General features: G+C 35.0%; 1 protein-coding gene across 14 annotated transcripts in view; it reads left to right on the top strand.

Moving 5' to 3' along the window:
- The window catches only part of EVI5 (ecotropic viral integration site 5), a 244,123-nt gene that overhangs the window by 207,395 nt on the left and 14,855 nt on the right, over positions 1-21,873 (top strand). For 11 of the 14 annotated variants that reach the window (XM_045478298.1, XM_045478293.1, XM_045478297.1 and 8 more), the window contains one exon: positions 864-959. The exons of 1 other annotated variant lie outside the window; for it this stretch is intronic. In XM_045478298.1, coding sequence (XP_045334254.1) covers positions 864-959 — 96 coding nt within the window. Of the gene's footprint in view, positions 1-863; positions 960-19,826; positions 19,840-21,873 lie in introns of all 14 variants that reach the window. 2 more of the 14 variants (XM_045478300.1, XM_045478299.1) reach the window with 2 other exon arrangements.

Here is a 21,873-nt window from a genome sequence, read left to right as displayed (position 1 = left end):
TGATTGTCTCTATGAAGGAAACCAAGTGATGGGTGACTGTTAAACTAGTACTTTGTTGGTATCTGGAGTTACTCAGTAGTTTTAATAGATGTCTCTGGATCAGAGCTTCTTAACATTTCAAGCGTCATCACATGGCTTTTAGAAATAATCTGGCAATATAAAAAACAACTCATTTTTCACTCTCTAATAAGCCCTATGTCTTAAAAGTCACATTTGTTTTCAAATCGTATATGAAAAGGCAGCTTCTCCCCTTCTCAATTTATATCCCTGGAAAATGATCACATATGGTTCTGAAACTAGCTGTTAGGATTCAAGCACCTTTTAATCAGCTATATCTAGAACTCCTGCCATACATTCCTAAGCTAATTAAACAAGAGATTCAGAGCTGTCCTTCCCCTTTTGAGAGTGGTTTGCAGAACCTTTTCTTTTTTCTCTTTCTCCTCTGTTTGCCACACAAAAGCTGATTCCCATGTAGCTGTGGGAGGCTCACTGCCTTATCAACTAAGCATTGAATCTCTTGTGGTATGGATAGAAAATCATTTATCCTCAAAGTAAGAAAATACCTTTGAAATTCTAAGGTAATTTTTTCACTAGTACACCATTCAACTGTTGGTTTCTGAGAGTTTCTCAAAATGTACATTTTATAAGTTGTATTTGTTATAAACAACTTCCCTAAGCATTATATAGAAATAATCAGTATAAGTTACTATAAATTGCTTTTCAGAGATAGTTTGAGAACAGGTTTGTTCAGAATTTAGCTAGTTAAAGGATATGCCCTTATGCTGTCCTATATCTTAAAGTATTTGAGTACATGCTGTGAAAGTTATCTCTTGTTTTTGGTTTGTTTTATTGTCATAAAACAGAAAGAAGAAGGAAAGCTTCAAGGACAGCTTAACAAGTCTGATTCTAACCAGTATATTAGGGAACTGAAAGATCAGATAGCAGAGCTGAATCATGAGGTAAGTGATCAAAATTTTTATCTTCACATATTTCTTTCTTCCTTCCTCTGTATTGTAACAACACTGTATTACTGGTTATGACAGACTCTTTCCTGATAAATATTTTCTGTGAATCCCTGATTATAATTAAATAATAATATTTTAGAAAATTGTCTTCTTTTTACCAAAATTTGTTCTATTCCAATATTGAGGATTAATTTTCCTTAAGCCTTTTTATGGTGATCTAAAATGCTTAATTAATATTTGCATGGCAAATATTTTTTTTAGTGTAATCTGAAAACCTTTGATAGTTTGTCTAGGTGTCAAAGTTACTTCAATTGAAGTTTTCTTTACACCTATAGAATAATTAGCGTTATTTACCGTTGTGGATAGAGGGAAGTCTTTTTACTTTTGTCTTCTTACTCCTTTCATGGTGGTATTACTGAGATTGCAAAAAAAGGATACTTGCCTAATATCAGTTAACAGATTTCTTAGTACCTAAACACTTTTTAAACTGGCACTACCTTGAATCTGTGAAATTTAACTCATGAAACTTTCAGATAGTATTATTAAGAACTCTCCTAAGTAATTTAAATTAATGTGCTTTGATTAGAGAGATACTTTTTGTTAATGTGGCTTTAGGTCAATTTCCTTGTTTTTTATTATTTTCTAATGGTAACTATTTATCTAAACATGAATACAGAAGCTTGTGTCTTACCTTGAATTATTTGTACAGTAAGGTTTATTCACAGTGATAAGATTTGAATGGGTTATATAAACCTTATTTGTTAAGAAAGAAATTCATTTTGCCCACTAAATTAATTTAAACCTCAAAGGAAAAAGTTTGGACATTACTCTTTCCTGGTATTACATCCTTCAGTTAAAGTCTGAGTGTTTTGGGTAATACCTCCTGGAGGTAATCAATCTAAGTAAATTCTGAATGAAGAAACAAAACATTAACAAAGTTGATAAATCTTAGATGTGGTTTAATTTAACTTGTCCTGAAATTTGAGTGGTTATTCCTGTCATTTGCAACCATGATAGCATTTGAGGGATTCAGGATTATGAATAATCTTTACTTATTTGTTTGTGTGTTTTTTTTATAATCTGTTCTGATCTAAGCTATGTGTGAAAGAACAAGTTACAGATAAGATGTTCTAGAAAGTCTTATTGTTTTGAGAACCGTAGGAATTATTCCTTGTATTGAAAAGTTTTTCTCAAAGGAAATTTTGTCTAGAATAAAGCAATCTTCCCCTTATAATTTTGACTTAGAGTGATAAGGAACCTTTAATGTTGGTAAATTAAGAAAACTGTATATGGATTGACTGTATTTCCAAGCATAGTCTAAAAATCACCCAGCAAACATTAATTTTGCATATCATAATCCTTACCTAAAAATGCTGTTCTCCTCATCAGGACTGGGAAAAAACTGTTCACAAGAGGTTTTACTTTAATGTCATTTTTATGTGTGGCCTGTGAAAAATAATCTTTCATCTTACACAAACATGGAAAGAAAAATCAATAGAGTAGAATTTTCTACTGTTAAAGAGCTACGTTGTATAAATTAAAAACTAGAACAGCTTGTGGCGAGATGCTAATTTTGTATACTCATACTATTCAAAGTATACAGGTCCTGGGCTTAAGCAGGCCCCAGTGAGAAAACATGGTAGAGAAGAGGGTGAGTACAGTGTAGGTGGGGACCACACAAGAATGCAGAGGTGAGAGTGACTGAGCATGGGTCTGGGAGTTTAGAGGCCAGACTCTTAAGAATTAAGAATTAATGTGGGTAAATTGTGGGAAATAAGGGTAGATTAAATAGAACCAGCTTATGGTGAATCTTCAAAGCTAGAAGAGATCAAATTTCCTAGATAAAGTGAAACCATTATAGATCTTTAGTTAGAGGTTCATTTTCATTATGTTTCCTGAGCAGATTTTAATACCTTCACCTGTTTCAAAGTTTTATAATTAAGGAATGGATAAATGAAAACAAGTGTAAGTTTAAACCAAGATAATAGTTGTAAGTACATTTATTATACACATTACTATTTGTTGGACCAGCTTCTCAAGAGGGTTAAATAAGGAATCGCTTTTTCATTCTAGTGATTTTTCATTCACATTACGGGGGGGTGGGGGGGGGCCCTTAACGAAAGTCAGTCTGATCTCTCCAACTTAACTTTTGCCTGTGTGCTAGAATTTGCCAGAATCTTTAGCTTTCAACATAAAAATTAACTTTCAATTATTAATATTATTGAACATGTGACTGTTGATACTTTCTTAGCTGATTTTTATACTTCTCAAAATGTTGAAGGAAATGTTGCAGATTGATCTTCCTGAAGGGATAGCAATTCTGTACTTGTTATAACAATTGTGATCACTTAACTTAGTTGGCTCTATGAAATAGTAGAGAGGATTAAGTGGGTTATTTTTTATGACTGAATATAGTGTTGATCTGTAAAAAAACATTAGTAGTTACTATTTATTGAGTACTCTCTATTGGTCAAGAATTGTGTCAGACAGTTCATATTTATAATTACTAACCTTCATAATTATCCCACATGATGGTGGTATTCTCAGTTGAATTAGATTAGAAAATATGTCATCAATATTTAAAAGTCTAAAGAAACTCAATTAATGACAATATTTTAACTATGTTGTTCCTCCCTGACACATTATTTTGCATACATCCAATAAGTGAATTCTGTAAATGACCTAGCAGCAAGAGCTCCCTTTCTCTCCTTGTTAGCATTGCAAATAGAGATTTATCTTCACTTCCTGCAGTTTACTGTGATCCATCCAAATGCCTTCTCTGACTCACAACCCCTGCAGTTTCTACCATCACTACCTAATTTATGCTTTTAGTTTTACCTACTTCCCATAGAAATTTTTTAATTTGGAGACTCTTATACCCTATCAAGACCCTCAGAGAAACCACTGTGGAAATCCTTGATGCCCCAGATGTGGCAAGAGCCGTGGTTAAATCCTCCCTTATCCCTACATCCTGTCCTCATACATACATAGAAAATACATGCATGCATGCATACATACATACATACATACATACATAGAAAAGAACCTGGGTCCCAACTCAAGTGTGTTCCTTATTCCATCTTCCTTACCTCCTACCCTCCCATCCGTCTGTCATCACAGCTCCTACTAGGCACTAGGTTTAGAACTAAAGATTAATTAAAGATTGAAACAACGCATATCCCTCAAGGGGCTCACAGTCTAACAACAGAGATAGGTATTCAAATAAACAAATTGCGATACATAACGAAAAATATGGCATTTAGTAGTTACCATTTAATAGTCATTGTGCCAGACACTCCTAAATGTTATACTTAAATTATTTCTTTTAATCTTCACAACATTCCTATGAAGTAAGTAGCATCATTATTATCCACATTTTACATGTAATAAAACTGAGGTTCTGGGGTATTAAATAACTCCCCATGGTCATATACTAATTAGTAATAGAAATAGGGTGTTAGTTCAGAGTATATGACTCTAAGCCCATTCATGCACTTAACCGCCATATGCTATAACCTGCTTTGAAACATACAGGAATAAAATAGTAAAAGCATCTGGGGTGGGTTTTGAAAAATGAAAAGAAATTTATTAGGCAGATTGGGCATCAGGAACACTTAAGTCAGATATATAAACCAAAATTGTAGTTTCTAGGAAATTTGAATAAGCCATGTACTTTTGCAACATAGGTCTGTCTTCTCATAGCTACCGATCACTGAAGGCACAGAATACTTTCTGAATGCCAGGAAAGGGATCTAGAAGAAGGTAGAAGATTATTCTCATTTAGTAGCCAAAGAAAATATACTCAGGACTCATTTTAGGTGTAGACATACTGAGAAGTATAATCCTATGTCTCAGTCAAATTACCAGTTGACTAGCTTCTCTGGGTCCTTTGGAGCCTTGCTACCATTTACAGTGTTTTATAGGAAAATGCATGCTAAGCAGCTGATTTGAGAATGTTTTTGAATATAGATTATATATTTTCATTTGTTCTTGATGGTGATATATTCTTGTGGATGTTCTAGGAATAGGTAAATTTATTCCAGTCTAAAGATAGTTCATTTATTTTAAAAGTTAAATGCTTTTCAGTTAAACAGCTTTGCTGAATTTTTATGATGTCATAATAGTTTTAATGTACTTTATGTCCTTAAGATCTCGTGAAAGTAATTCTAGTTATATTTGTTTAGTAGGTTTTCTACATAGAGCAAGTTTTCTCTTTTTTTTTTAAATGCTTATTTATTTTTGAGGAAGAGAGAGAGAGACAGAGAGACAGAGAGACAGAGCGCAAGCAGGGGAGGGGCAGAGAGAGAGGGAGACAGGGAATCTGAAGCAGGCTCCGGGCTCCTAGCTGTCCACACAGAGCCCTACTCCGAGCTCAAACTCACAAACCACCAGATCATGACCTGAGCTGAAGTTGGGTGTTTAACCGACTTAGGCGCCCCCTTTCTAGTAATAGTTCGTAAACCAGTTGTAGATACTTGGGGTGGTTATTTTAATCTTCACAATTATCCTGTGAAAATCATTATTCCCATTTTATAGCTGAGAGGCTAAATAACATGTCCACAGTCACATAACTAGTAAGTAGCAGAAGCTTGAATCAGGACTTTCAGTTGACTCCAATGCATTAAACTTAGAATGAAGTAGAACCAAAACAAACTATATATTTTTTAAAAAAAGAAAAAACCTTCAAAGCATTTTTGTTGATCAATAAATACCCTGCGTTGTTCTACACATAATGAAGCGAATTTGTAAATGATGCAGAGTAGCAAACTTCAATTTTGTGAGACACAGAAAACTATAGGAGTGTAATATGGAGCCATGAATAAGACCCATGCAAAAATGCATACCACGGAATTATCAATATATTTCTTAATAAGTGGTCCTCAAACCAGGCTCTAAGGTTTTCAGCACTCAGTACCAAAAAAGGGGGAAATGTCACTTTAAACATTTCAGAGTGAATGTGTAATGAAAACAGACCAGTTGGTTAGGAGAGCCACAACTATTCCTTATGGTAAGACCAAACAACAATTTTTTCATTGTTTGTTCCTAAAGGAAAACCTTCTAGTCTGATCAACTATGATAGACTAGCTATTATCCTTAACTTTCTATGATATAATGGGTTCATAATCATAAAAATTGAACAATTTAAAGAACAGGAACTCTTTATAAACTTTTGATAGAAGTATAACATGGAGGAAAGTACCCAGGTAACAAGTTTAAGTTTTTAATTTTTATATAAATGGCTTCTTATATATTCTTCTGTGTCTTGCTGCTTTTGTTTAAAATTGTGAAATTCAACCATTGTTATTTTTAAATGTAGCTATAGATTGTTTAGTCTCATCACTGTATAATTTTCCTATGTATAAATATACAGTTTATCTTTTCTGTTAGTGAACATTGAATTATTTCCAATTTGATCTTTTAACATTGCTGCAGTGAAGACAGTTCATATTGTTCCACATCCTCATCGACATGTAGGACTGCTGGTCTTTATCTAATTTTAGTCATTCTTTGCCTGTGAAGAGGTTTCTCATATGGTTTTTTTTTTTTAATGTTTTTCTTTAACATTTATTTATTTTTGACAGAGACAGAGCATGAATAGGGGAAGGGCGGGGGGTGGGAGGGGGTGCTTCAGAATCTGAAGCAGGCTCCAGGCTCTGAGCTGTCAGCACAGAGCTTAATGTGGGGCTCGAACCCATGAACCATGAGATCATGACCTGAGCCGGAGTCAGGTGCTTAATCGACTGAACCACCCCAGGCGCCCCTCTCATTATGGTTTTAATGTGTACTTCCCTAATTACTAATAAATTGAGAAACTAATAAACTAATAAATTAATAAACTAATAAATTGAGAAACTTTCCCCCCAGCACCTAGAACAGTGTTGCCATATAGTTGGTACTTCATGAAAAAAAAAATTAATGAATAAATGATTACAACAAAAGGCTTTGCTAATAAGGTAACATACAAACTGTGATGGGAATGCTAAGAAGCTTACTGATGTACAAAAATCAGTGAGAAGAACATTCCAGGCAGAAGAGAAAAAAATAGCAGAAAGATCTTAGAAGAAAACGTAATGGACTTTGTGACAAATCATACTAATGTGGCTGGAGTATAGTAGAGGATGGGGGAAGAATGGTAGGAGATAAGATTAAAGAGGTAGATGAGGTAAAATCCTATATAGTGCTTTATAAGCCAGGAAAAATGTTTGTGTTTTATTCTTGGTTCAATGGGAAGCCTCTAGATGTTTTTTTTTTGTTGTTGTTGTTGTTTTAATTGTATTTGAGAGAGCAAGAGAGAGAAAGAAAGTGCAAGCAGAGAACGGGGCAGAGGGAGAGAGACAGAATCTCAAGCAGGCTCCATGCTCAGTGCAGAGCCCGACTTGGGGCTCGATCACATGACCATGAGATCATGACTTGAGCTGAAATCAAGAGTTGGACACTTGGGGCACCTGGGTGGCTCACTTGGTTAAGCATCTAGTTCTTGGTTTCAGCTCAGATCATGATCCTGTGATTCGTGGGTTCGAGCCCCACAATGGACTCTGTGCTGATAGCATAAGCCTGCTTGGGATATTCTCTCTCTCTCTCTCCCTCCCTCCCTCCCTCCCTCCCTCCCTCCCTCTTTCTGCCCCTCCTCTGCTTATGCTCTCTTTTCTCTCTCAAAAATAAATAAATAAACTTAAAAAAAAAAAGAGTTGGACACTTAACTGACTCAGCCACCCATGCACCCCAGCCTTTGGATGTTTTTGTTTTGTTTATTTATTTATTTTGAGAGAGAGAGTACAAGTAGGGGAAGATCAGAGAGAGAGAGAGAGAGGGAAAGGAGAGAATCCCAAGCAGGCTCCACAGTGACAGCACGGAGCCTGATGTGGGGCTGGAACTCATGAAGGGTGAGGTCATGACCTGAGCTGAAACCAAGAGTCCCATACTTAACCAACTGAGCCACCCATGTGCCTGCCTTTGGATGGTTTTAAGCAAAGAGTGATGTGATCTGATTTGCCCTGCCTGCTGTATGGTGAATTGATTGTAGGAGAGCAAGAATAGAAACAGGAAAATGGAGGCTGTTAAAATAGTCTAGGTAAGGGGCGCCTGGGTGGCTCAGTTGGTTGAGCGTCCGACTTCGGCTCAGGTCACGATCTCGTGGTCCGTGAGTTCGAGCCCCGCGTCGGGCTCTGGGCTGATGGCTCAAAGCCTGGAGCCTGCTTCTGATTCTGTGTCTCCCTCTCTCTCTGCCCCTCCCCCATTCATGCTCTGTCTCTCTCTGTCTCAAAAATAAATAAATGTTAAAAAAAAAAATTTATAAAAAAAAGTCTAGGTAAGAGCAAAGGTAGCTTAGAAGCATGGGAGAAATAGAATTGTTAGCAACATGAATATATTAGAGATATATTTTAGAGATTGAGAATTTGCTGATGGGTTATAGGAGGGACATAAGGTAAAATAGTGACTCCAGAGATTTTTGGCTTGCCAATTGGATGATTGGTGCCATTTACTTAGGTTGGGAAGGGTAGAAGATCAAGAACTCTGTTTTGTTTATATTAAGGTTGAGATTCCTGTTAAACATGAACATGAAAATAGTGAAGTTGGGCTATGGATATGTGAATATGAGGTTCTAAAAAGAGGTTAGGGCTAAAAATAGGTAGTCATTGGAATGTTAATATTATTCACAGACAAAGAGAAGGGGGTCCAGGAGCAAGTTCATGGCACTCTTGACCTTTAAGACCAAGAGAGCCAGCAAAGGAGATCAAAATTACTGGTCAGTTGGGAGGGAAACTGGCAGCTGTGGATATAGAAGCCCCAGAAAGGAGACTTTTAAGAAGGGAACATTTCAACATAGTTATTTTAATTAGATTTTAAACTTCCCTGGTCCTCTTGAAGAATGAATTTATTAAGAAAGATTTCTTCAGCATTTTTTTTTGTCATTTATCAGAGAATGATGGATGATTTCTGAAAGAAGTTGACAGGAGGAATTGTCTGTCACTGAACAATTACTGAGCACCACCACCACCACCCCCCCCCCGCCACTTCCTGAAGAACTTAGAGAAATGTAAGCTATTTTAGGACAAACCAGGCCAAAAAATAAAACACGATTATAGGATGTTGTAAATAATATATAACCCAGGTAGGTGAAACCAACTTTCATTTTAAGGATAGCCTTTGTGCTGGTTCCCAGTACACAGAAGGTCTTCTGCCATCTTCCTGTCGTCTTTGTTGAGGAGGCTGTTTAAGTTATCATATGTCACAAGAATCTTCTTTTGTTTCTACTAGCCAAGTACAAAATTAGAAGTTTGAGTTAACAAATGGAAATCTAAACAAAGCCCATTCTGAAGTTTGGCTTAGAAAATGTTTTTACATAGAGGCCCCTGGATGCCTCAGTTGCTTAAGCATCTGATTCTTGATTTCAGGGTCATGATTTGAGCCCCACATTGAGCTCCGCATTGGGCGTGGAGCCTGCTTAAGATTCTCTCTCTCCCTCTCCCTCTGCCCCTACCCTTGCACGTGTGCTCTCCTGCACACTGTCTCTCTCTCTCTTTTTCTCTCTCTCTCAAAGAAAAAAATGTTTATATGTGAGTACTCCTTTTTAAATTTTAATAACTGTTGATATATGCTTGAGCTATAGATTTAGTTAAATATCTACCAAAAAGCATTTTTAATGTCCTGACCATTATTAATATGTTTAATATTTATACTCATTTGTTATTAACTAGAATTTTTTCCAGTGAGGAGCTTTCAGAATCAAATGACAGACTGCCCTTTTGTAACTGTTTGAATCTTTTTTCCTTGCTCTATATTCTTCAGTTTAAAAGTCATTTAGTATATGAGCAAAGCAAGCACCAATTTAAAAGTAGTTAATAAAATCACCTGGACTTGACTTTTTTTTTAAAGACTCTTGGAGACTCATTCAACATTGATCTTCATCTAGGCTTTAAAACAAGAATATTAAAGGTAGAAAAGAGGTTAGTAATTTGGCTCTGTAGTTACTGGCAGCTGTTTTTTTCCTCTTTATTTCAAACTGAAATATCGTTTTTGTTTTTTTTTAACCATGTGCTTATTCTGTATTGACTGTTTCTACCAGTCTTTATTGCCTTTTAAATCTTGCAAAACTCAGTATTTTACCTAGTTTACAGAGGATAACCTAAAATAGAGTTGACATTTTTACAAATTGCTATGATAGCAACAGTGTACTGGTGGAGGCAGAAATAAGGAACAAAAACAATGTTTTCTTTTGTATTGATGTCTGTTGAATCTTAATTTTAAAATTATTGTTTAAGAAAAATTTCAATACATGGAGTTATAAGCTTTTATGTATGTTGTTACAGTAAAAAGTGCCATGTTTCTGATGTGGCAACTTCTTAATAAAAGAACATATTCCCTTAAATTTGTTCTTTCTCTAGTTAGAACAATGTAAAGTATCATGCAGGAGCTCACACAAGCCTCACTGAGGTAAATTGTTTTTCTTTGCTGCCAAAAGATCTCATGTAGATGCAAGATCGTATTTGTGCTCTTATGAAAATTGCTTTAATACTCTTGAATTAAATGTTTAGCACTGTTTATAAATCTTACAGTCCCCATTTGTAGATAAAAAAAATTCATTCTTAATGACTTCTTTACATTAATGTTATTACTCCTATTCCTCTTATATGTTCCATTAAATCTTGGGTAATTAGTTTATCTTATTTGAAGTCATAAGATAAAAAAATTTTACAATACTTTATGTCTGCAATAATATCACTGTGTGGAAGACTTAAAGCTGAGATTTCTGACTGATAGTATTTTTAAGCCAGGCATGTTCTTAAAGTTCATCTAGTTTTTCACTTGATAAATGAGGAAGCTGGGGCATAAGAGTTAAGGGACTTACCCAAAGTTACACAGCTAGTAATGGAAGAGACGGAACTACTGCCCAGGCATTCTGACTTCTGTTCTGCTACATCCCACTGCCCTACCACAATCCTCCTGACCCATTTACTTGTCACATGTTAGATATAGTAGGAGTTCCATAAGTGTTTAATTAAATTAAAATTAATTACTACTTACAGATGGGAACCTACTATCTAGTTAGTAGGACTCTACTGTCACCTAGTATTTTCTTCCAGCATCAGGTTCTGGACTTCTCTTCCATCTGAAACTGGGGAATTGGTCTGACTTAACCCTTCTATTTTGCTTCAGTTTCCAGTGGGTGCTACTAAAATCTTAGCTTTTAAATATTAGATGATTTTCTGAAAATAGAAGCAACTGAGATTTTATAGCCAAATTTGACATTCCCAGAAACAGAGAAATAGATAAAAATAGTTAACCTAATTTCATATATGCCTATCACTTATGAAATACAAGCTTACCCATGGACATATATTAGCTCAGCTATTCAGTACATCCTTTTGCAAGAGTTTGTTTAACTTGTGACCAAACTTCCAGCAATTGTTTCTGCATTAAATTTTTAAAATCTCCAAGGCTATATATCTTTCCATTCATTCTTTGCCTCCAAAAAGAATATGTAACACATAGAAAATCTATAATAATCCCATATAGGATACCTTACTTTTGATTCAAGACTTTTAGACCATTTTCCAGTTTTGTGCTCTATTCATAGGACAGTATTCTACCCAATTACATGCCTCTGTGTATCCTGTTCCTACTATAGGTAAAACAAGATGTTTAAATTTGCTAATGAAAATATGTATTTCTGATTATGATAATTTCTTTTTTTTTTTTTTTAACGTTTATTTATTTTTGAGACAGAGAGAGACACAGCATGAACGGGGGAGGGGCAGAGAGAGAGGGAGACACAGAATTGGAAGCAGGCTCCAGGCTCTGAGCCATCAGCCCAGAGCCCGACGCGGGGCTCGAACTCGTGGACCGCGAGATCGTGACCTGAGCTGAAGTCGGACGCTTAACCGACTGAGCCACCCAGGCGCCCCTGATTATGATAATTTCATTAAAGAATGGGAGTTGAATCATGAGAACATGACAAAAAAGATAGGTCTGGTAGAAGAGAGTAATAAAGAGAGATAATGAAATCACTTAAAAAAGGAAAATTAAAAACAAAAAACAGGGTAAGAAAAGGAATTAGACCCTAGTGAGGATGAGATACCCAGGAAAGAAGACCCTTAGGAGTATCAACTAATGTAGGATACGACTCAAGGGACAGAACCAGTTGGAATTGTAAAGTCAGACTTGGATATGAAGCTGTGTCAGATGGGATATTTTTCTGATATTGTGCCAGATGCTATGCAAAGTACAGTGTAGTCTTATTCTCAAGGAATTTACAATCTAATGGGAGAAAGTGGAAAGTTAATTTAACAAAGACTGTATGGTTGGTACAAACAGTGAGTACTAAATAGTTCAGAAATGGGAGATAACATAGCACATAATTTTGTTTGTTTTAATTAATGGTTGTTGTACTATCCTTGATGCTTACCGGCAAGCCAAACTGCAAGTTCCTTGCAGAGATTGTGTCTTATTCAGCCTTATATTTCTTAGAGCCTTTGAAGAATCCTAACACTGTACTATGAACTCATGGATTCAGTCAATTCTCTTGGTGTTCAAGTTGTCCTGAATTTGACGAGTGGAAACTCTTTCAAGTATCTTTCTTTCTTTCTTTTTTTTTTTTTTAATAACCAGTATCTTTTTTTTCTACAACTCCATTAGACTTTGAACAATTCTGTGTTTTCTGGCACTAAGTGGCAAGTTTTTACATAGCACTTTACATTAATTGAGAACAGCTAGATTTTCAAATGCATAATAGTGAGACAATGCCTATTAGTAGTAATCTGTAAATTGCTTAATTAATGGTTCCAACAGTTAAATTGGAAATGTAAGTCATAAGAAACCACTTGAGGGAAACTGGATGTTAAATACATACCAGTTGGGTTATAAGAAGTAAAAGCAGATGAAAATAAGCATGTTTAAAGAATTGGCACTAACTATAAAGCTTATAGTGGCAGGTTTTATAGTTGCTTATAGCAGTTCTTACATAGATTTAATCCAATAAGGGTACAAGAGATTGATTCTGTTAGCATTCCCATGAAAACACCATCGAATAGCATATTCTTAGATCTTAGATATGAGGAAAGTAGGATATAAATGCTTAAAACAATTTCAGTAACATATGTAGTACCAATACGATGTTAGCATGACTACTGTATTAAACGTATTTGTTGACATTTAGAGGGAGCTAATAGGATGTGCTTAAACATTTCTTTCAGCCTGACTTGGGCAACCAAATGAGCTAGATTTTAAAGTCCAGTGAACTTTCTCAAGTACTCAGGTTTCAAGATTTGAGTATTTATTTAAAAATTTTTTCATTTATTCAGAAGCTGGTTATCCCTACTCTTCATCTAACTCTTTCTCCTTTGATTGTCATTCCAGTATTTCCAAACACATCCATAAGATGGAGAAGAGGGGAAAAATTATAGATATATGTGCAGTTTATCAGGTTCTTAATAGCAGTTCTAGATTTTTTTTTTAATTTATTGTCAGATTAGCTAACATACAGTGTATACAGTGTACTCTTGGGTTTGGGAGGTAGATTCCCATGATTCATCACTTATATACAACACCCAGTGCGCATCCCAACAGGTGCCCTCAATGCCCGTCACCCATTGCCCCTTTCCCGCTCCCCAGTCAACCCTCAGTTTGTTCTCATTTGAGTCTCTTATGGTTTGCTTCCCTTTGTGTTTGAAACTATTTTTTCCCCTTACCTTCCCCCATGGTTCTCCATTAAGTTTTCTCAAGTTTCATATGAGTGAAAACTTATGATATTTGTCTTTCTCCGGTTGGCTTATTTTACTTAGCATAATACCCTCCAGTTCCATCCATGTTGTTGCAAATGGCAGGATTTTGTTCTTTCTCATTTTGTTTTCTAAGTTTAGAAGTTTAGTTTTTGTTTCTGAATTTCGTGTCTTTATTCTCCAAAAAGAACTTACTGCAGGTGGTTGGGAACCATCATTTATAGAGCAGTGGACTTATCCAGGAGACCTGGATTCTAGACCTACTTCTGCTGATTAACTGTGTGACCTTAGGATTCCAATATACTTCATATATTTATTCAGTCGGTAAGCATTTGAGCATCATTTAGCTCCCAGGTATGCCTCAGACCTTGGCTCAGTTACTGCATCCTTAAGCAGTCATGCTAAATAATCTTTAAAGTGCTTTCCATCCCAGTCCTATGCTAGGTGTATAAAAGTCAAAGTCCCAATTGTTAAGGAGTTCAGACTGGTAGGGAGAACAGTCAATATGGGCAGTGCTGCATTAGAACCACATGGTGCCATGGCCTACAAATGTGTCCTAAAATCTCTGGGCATGGGACTGCCTAAAGTTTGAAAGGGGAGCAGAAAATAGCCAGGAAAAGGGGAATAAAAGAGTGTTTAGGCAGAGGCCATCATATTCAAAGGTCTGGAGGCAAATAAAGAGCTCAGGAAAGAGAGAAGAAGCAGCTGTAAATGCAGAGAAGGGACGCCTGGGTGGCTCAGTCACTTAAGCATCCAACTTGATTTCGCTCATCATGATTTCCTGGTTGGTGAGTTCAAGCCCTGCATCAGGCTCCTCACTGACAGGGCAGAGCCTGCTTTGGATTCTGTCTGTCTCTCTGCCCCTTCCCTGCTCTCTCTCTGTCTCTCGAAATAAATAAATAAATAAATAAATAGAAATAAATAAAAATAAATGCAGGAAAATCAGTAGGGAGGGATGCTTCTGAAACTGGAGAGAGAGCCTGATCAGTTTGTTTTTAGTGTATGATTCTGAAAATAGCATACAGAGAGATTGATCCAATGGCTAAGGGTAAAGCTTTCTTAATCAAATAAGAGGAAATCCACAGAATAGAAACTTCTTCCTTGATTATGTTTTGGATTATATTCTCTTTAAGATGTTGGTCCAAAGGATGCATTTGAGAGCCAATTTGAATTTTTTCAGTTTAATTTACATATTTTCTTCCTGTTATCACTACCCAATACTTCATACTTGGTTTTTAGTGCTGTATATTCTTAAATGTAACAGTCCAGTTTCTTCAGCTATGCCAAGATTTTGAAATATAGCCAATCGTTTTGAAGCCTTATTTTCTTTGCATCAAGTAATTCAGTTTTAAAATGCTAGTTTTTAGAGGTACCTGGGTGGCTCATTTGGTTAAACATCCACCTCTTGATATCAGCTCAGGTTGTGATCTCTCATGAGATCCAGCCCCACATCGGGTTCTCTGCTGAACATAGAACCTGCTTGGGATTCTGTCTCCCTCTCTCTCTCTGCCTCTCCCCTGCTGTGCTGTCTCTCAAAATAAACATTAAAAAAACATAAATAAAATGTTAGTTTTTAAAAGAAACAATAACTTAAGTATTAGTTTTTCAAACTAGTAACATTTATAAATGTGTTCTTCAAACTTACTAAGTGTCAACTAAAGGAGAATTGATAAAAGATGAAGAACTAGCTCCCTCAGATTTACAAAAACTAAAAATTTTAAATTGTGGTTGGAAGTCTTTGGTTCAGTAAATCATGTGCTTTTCATGGACCCTATCTCACAGATGCAGTTGGATTTGAGATAATCAGATTTTCACTCCTCATGAACTGGACAGCTAAAAACATCATACAAATAATATGTGTCAGAGACTTAGTGCTACTTTGCTGCCTGTCTGATTTAAGTTGTTGTGGTCAGTCTGAGGAACCTGTGATATGATAAGATAGCATTCATGAGGTCATGTGGTTTGCAAGTGCCCAATCTTAACTAAGCAGTCTATGAGTACCTCAGAATGAGGAAGAAGCATACTAACCTTTCCTGTTTGGCTTTTAAAATAGTGTAGGTCTGTGGCTATATATATTTATCATGTATTTTTAAAATTATTTTTCCATCAGGAGTTAATTTTAATTTCCTGGCAAAAAGTGAATGCTACAAATACATTTATCTTTTACTTAATACTTCTGTCTAAAGCATTAAATTTTTTACTGCAAATATTTTCATCTATTAAAATGAAGCTGGGGTGCCTGGGTGGCTCAGTTGGTTAAGCATCTAACTCTTGATTTCAGCTCAGGTCATGATCTCACGGTTCATGACTTTGAGCCCTGCTTTGGGCTCTGCTCAGACTGTGCAGAACCTAGTTGGGATTCTCTATCTCCCTCTCTTTCTGCCTCTCCCCCATGCACACGTAATCTCTCTCTCTCTCTAAATAAATAAACTTAAAAAAAATTATTTTCAATGTGGCAATATCTCCATTGGAAACATGCCCATAAAATGACTATCTGATTTATATATATATATATATGTGTGTGTGTGTGTGTGTATAAACAGATTTATTTAAGCTATAATTCACATACAGTTATGGTTCATCCATTTAAAGTGTACAACTCAGTGGCTTTTAGTATATTTACAGAGTTGTGAAGCTATTGGCACAATGTTAGAACATTTTTTATCACTCCCGAAAGTAATACCATTCCCATTGGTAGTCATTCTTCATTTCCCCCAAGCTCCCTTCCTGCAACCCTAGGCAACCACTAATCTACTTTCTATCTCTGTAGATTTCCCTATTCTGGATATTTCATTTAAATGGAATTATACAGGGGCGCCTGGGTGGCTCAGTCGGTAAGCGTCTGACTTCAGCTCAGGTCGTGATCTCACAGTTCATGAGTTCAAGCCTCGCATCGGGCTCTGTGCTGACAGCTCAGAGCCTGGAGCCTGCTTCAGATTCTGTGTCTCCCTCTCTCTCTGTTCCTCCCCCACTCACACTCTGTCTCTCTCTCAAAAATAAATAAACATTAAAAAAATTTTTTTAATGCAATTATACAATATGTGGTCATCTGTGACTGTTTTCTTAGCATAATGTTTTCAAGGTCCATTCATGTTGTAGCATGTATCAGTACTTCATTCCTTTTTATTGCATAATAATATTCTATCAAATGGGTATACCACATTCTGTTTATCCATTTATTGTGTGATGGATATTTGGGTTGTTTTTACTTTTGGGCTGTTATAAATAATGCTGATGTGAACATTCATATACAAAGTTCATTGTGACCATATGTTTTCATTTGTCTTGAGTATTACTTACTAGTAGAATCACTGTGGTTTAACGATTTCAAGAACTGCCATAGTGTTTTCCAAAGCAGCTGTACCATTTTATATTTCCACCAGCTGTGTATGAGGGCTCCAGTTTCTCCACATCCTTGCCAATGTTTGATATTATTTCCCTTTTTTGTTTATAGCCATCCTAGTAAATATGAATGTCCTCTCATTTTGGTTTTGTTTTGTATTTTCCTGGTGGCTAATGATATTGGGCATCTTGTCATTTGCTTATTGCCCATCTGTAACTTCTTTAGAGAAATATTTGCCCAGACCCTGTGCCCATTTTATAATTGGGTTGTCTTTTTATAATTGAGTTGTAAGAATTCTTTATATATTTTAGATATAAGTCCCTTATCAGATAAATGATTTAAAATTTGGGTAAGTGATTAGATAGATTGATAAAACCTATGATTTAGCTTTAGAGAAGAATGATTCCTCTTAACTGTTCAGTCCAGATAGAAAAGAAGTACTTCATTTTCGTGAGGATGTTTTGCTAAATATTTGAATATTTTTAGTACTTCAGCTGAAGGTTAAATCAAATGAAATGTACGTGGTACTTTGATGTAGCTTTAAAAGTTCAGAGTGAAACAAGTGTGAAGTGATTTATTTCCTGTAATTGGTCATAAATTTACATAGAAGTTCATATATTCCTAACCTCATCACCATTGACATTAGAGTACCTTCTAAATAATGTTAATGGTTTCAGTTTTATCAAGATGTGTCAGCTGCCAGGAAGAGGGCAATGCAGTTTCATTTTGTTTGCCATAGTATACTGGATAAATCTAAGTATACAGTATAGAGGGACTAAGCGTTCTTTGTAAATGACCTGTTTCTTCTCCCTCTCTCCTTCTCTGGTAACAAATGCAGAATATAATTTTCTTCAGTGCCAAACTTTGCTTTCCACCTTTTTCACTTATTATTGTGGGTACATTTTTTTTCTTTGCTTCTGAAAGAATGAGTTTTAACTATTGCATTTTATATATTTAACACAGACTCTATGTTTTTTTTTTTTTAACTTTAAGTGTTTTATCTGGTATTTAAAAGTAATTTACTCAGCATAAAGCCAAAACAATTTTCAGCATTGTCTGTTTTGTATTATTTCAATACAACTCTTGAATTTTAAACTTAATCTACTTTTAAGTACTGTGGGTCTGAATTTTTCCTCTTGCCTATGTAGTACAATGATCAAAAAGTCATGACCTCCAATTGATCACTTTTATTGGTTTCCTGTTCTGATTCACTGGAAATCTTTTGGTTTGTGTGCTTATGGCTAGTTTTAATCTTTGTCATATGTACAATTCATTTTTGAAAGAAGCTGATAATTGAGAATTTAGCATATCATTCCCCTTTTACATTTTGAAAACTTAAACTATTAAAATATTATATAAGGATTTCAACAAAATTACTGATTAAACTTTGGAGTAAAAAAGTAAAGCCTCTAGAACTTAGAAATAGAAATCTTTGTGATTATTGAACTTTATGTCCATCTTCTCATATAAAGAATAATTTATAGTTATTTAAAATTTTATATCTTATACATCACTTGCAGAAATGTTACATTAACTGTAACAGCAATAGCTCAATGTTTTACAAAGATTGATTATATAAACCCAAATGTACAAATAGGAGCTTTTATAATCTGATATGACTCAGTCTTGGAAACTTACTGCATCTGTTTTGCAGTTCACTTGGTATCACATGACTCACTTAAATGGTTTAAACCCTGTCTAGTAGTGATCAAAGTTCATTTGGTTAGGGGTTTTTTTTGGTGTGTGGATGACTTTTTTCCACTTTGTTGTGGACTGATTGTCTTTCAGAACACTCAGTACAGCCTTTCTTATTCTTTTGAATCTCAAAAAGTGGTAGTTGTCTGTACAATTCAGCCTCCAGTCACACACAGGGGAAAGTTTTTTTGACCTGAAATAATATGCATGGAAGCACTTTTAACTGTAAAACATCATATAAATATAAGGGTTTATTATTAATTCTCTTACTCCTACACATTAAAATTGAGAAAGGATAAACTATGGTGTCTCTTTAAAATCAACTGTAAAAATCAACCCAAACTTTTAAAAGCTACCAGTGTAATTACTGAAAGCAAGCAAACACACAAAGAACATGTGTCCTCTGTCCACATGGACACTAACCCAGGTGATCAGATTTCTCAGCACAGATTTCTCTATTATTTATTAGGAAGTTCTATTTAAAGGCTACAGATCTCTAAAGCAATGACACTTCTCTGTTTTACAAAAGAAACTTCTATCTTAACCTGTGAAAGTTTAGCTAATGAAGTAGACTAATGAGAAATTCTTTTAATACTTGTGTTTCCTTAATGATTATTGAAGTCCTTTGGGCCTTCAGGGTATTCATTCCTGCAGGTTCTTCTCTTGGCTTTCAAATTTTACTAATAGTCTTTATGTGAAATAGCTATAGTAGTTCTTAATATTCTTTTTTAGTGTTTGAATTTTTACGATCATGCAGTTAGAAACTCTGCTGTTTCCTGTCAAAACCTACATTCATCAGACTATGAACATGACAGTTTCCTGTTTTCTTATTAGCTATACAGCATCTTATGCTGTATTCTTCATAAGTTGTATAATATCTTACCACTTTCTTTTTCTAATTGCTATATACTTTCTTTGGGTCAGCATTGTTGAATACATGCAGAGAAATCTTAAAATTCTATCTCTTTGAAGCTAGTGAGAGGTTAAGATTTTGTTAGCTTTTTAAGTTGTAATGAGTATGTCATAATGTCTTAAGTATTATTTAAATGAATTCTACATGTTTTTATTTTTTTACTCTGTCTCTTCATGCATAACATGATGAAGCAGTCCATATCAGGTAAGAAACAGTACATTATTGGGGTCTTTGTATATTGACACACCCCTCGGTCTGCTTATTAATATTCTTATTCACAAAGGATGGGATGAATAATTAGTATGTAAGAACTTTCTCAAGAACCCAGCCATCTTTTTAGTGTAGTTCATTTATATTTCTTATGTGCCCACTCTTGTCAAGTCAGAATGCTGAGTTCTCGAATACAAAAATGATCAGGAAACCGTCTCCATCATCAAAGGCTAACAGAAGAGGTAGAATATATGTACAGCAACGTTTTGTTTCGTATTTTTCCGGACACTGCTAGTTTTAAATACTTAATTGTAACTTGGAAAAACTTAATCTGTAAATAATACACTCAAATATATATACCTGTTGCATCAAATATGTTATAAAAATGGTAATATTTTAAACTATTAATATCAAAATAATACCGGAAAGCAAAAAAGAAATACTTTTAAATGTAAAGGAAGCAGTTTTTATTTTTTTGTTTTTTGTCATTGGGTTATTTGGAGGTTTTGTTATGGTGAGTATAACTGCTTATCAAAATGGTCAGCTACATGGGCACCTGGGTGTTTCAGTAGGCTGAGTGTCAGGCTCTTGATTTCATCTCAGGTCATGATCCCAGGGTCATGGGATCAAGCCCCACTTGGGGCTCTTCGCTGAGCATGGAGCCTGCTTAAGATTCTGTTTCCCTCTCCCCTCGCTCTTCCTTGGCTCACACATGCACAGGGATGTGCTTGTTCTTTATCTCTCTCTCTCCTCTCTAAAATTTAAAAAAAAAAAAAAAAGTCAGCTACAAATGAATTTGGAAGCAGTTTTCATTGATGAACTTTTTTTTAACGTGTTTTTATCATGGAAATGTTCAAACATTGACAAATGCAGGGAGAGTAAGTTTAATGAACTTTGTGTTACCTATCACTGAACTTTGAAAATTTTTTTGTTTTTGAACTTTTTTTTTAACTATTTAAAGAGAATCATACAGAATATACTCTTTAATATTAGGCTATTTGTGTTTGTAATTTATTTTAATGTGGCTATAGTTCATTTTTATTTTTGTATAGCATCCCATTATAAAAATAAATAACCCATTTTTTTTATTATTAATGCACATTTGTGCTGTTTCCAGTTCATGGAACTACCAAATAATGCTGCTGTAAACATTCTTTTACATGATGAACATTTTTAGGTATTTCTGTTGGGTCTTTACTTAAGAGTGGACATCATAGAGGATGTGTAAGTCCATTTCTTAGGAGATAATACCAGAGTTTTTTTAAGTTGTAAAAGCTTACGTACACAGCAGTTGCTCTTCATTTTCACCAGCACTTGATATTGTCAGTGGTTTATTTTAGTCATTATGTATACATATCATGTTGTGATTTCAGTTTGCATTTCCTGATGAATAGTGATGTTGTGCACCTTTTCATGTATTTGTTGGCCATTTGGCTATCTTTTGTGTGAATTGGCTAGTCAGAACTTTTGCCTGTTTTTTCAGATTGTCTTTTTATGATTATTATTAACATATGAGAATTAGTTATGTATCCTACATAAAGCTTTTTAGTGATAAATATGGCTAGTATTAATCCCATTCTATTCTTGACATCTTACTCTCTTGAAGGTGTCCTTGATGAAGAGAAGTTCTTCATTTTAATAAGGCTCGATTTATTTTTTCTGTCTTTATGCTTAGTGCAGCCTGTGGCCTATCTAGGAAATCTTTTCTTTCATGAATGGTCATGAAACCATTCACCTGTATTATCTACCACAAATATTGTTTTGTTTTGCTTTGCTTTTAATTTGGGTATAGTTGACACACAATGTTACATTAGTTTCAGGTGTGCAGCATGGTGATTCGTCTTCTGTATGCATTATGCTGTGCTCACCACATGATGACCTTATGCTTAGAATACAACTAAACTATTAAAAAAAATAAAATATAGAATACAACTAAACAAATAATTGAAACTAAGAAATTTAGTATTTACCATGGAAAATGCTTTGTTCCCCCACAGATTTTGAGGCAGTTTGCATGAATATACATAA

This window comes from Leopardus geoffroyi, chromosome C1 (assembly GCF_018350155.1).
Source record: "Leopardus geoffroyi isolate Oge1 chromosome C1, O.geoffroyi_Oge1_pat1.0, whole genome shotgun sequence".
Classification (NCBI taxonomy): Eukaryota; Metazoa; Chordata; class Mammalia; order Carnivora; family Felidae; genus Leopardus; species Leopardus geoffroyi.
The sequence above is the reverse complement of the archived record's forward strand: the minus strand, read 5'-3'. Positions and strand labels throughout refer to the sequence as shown.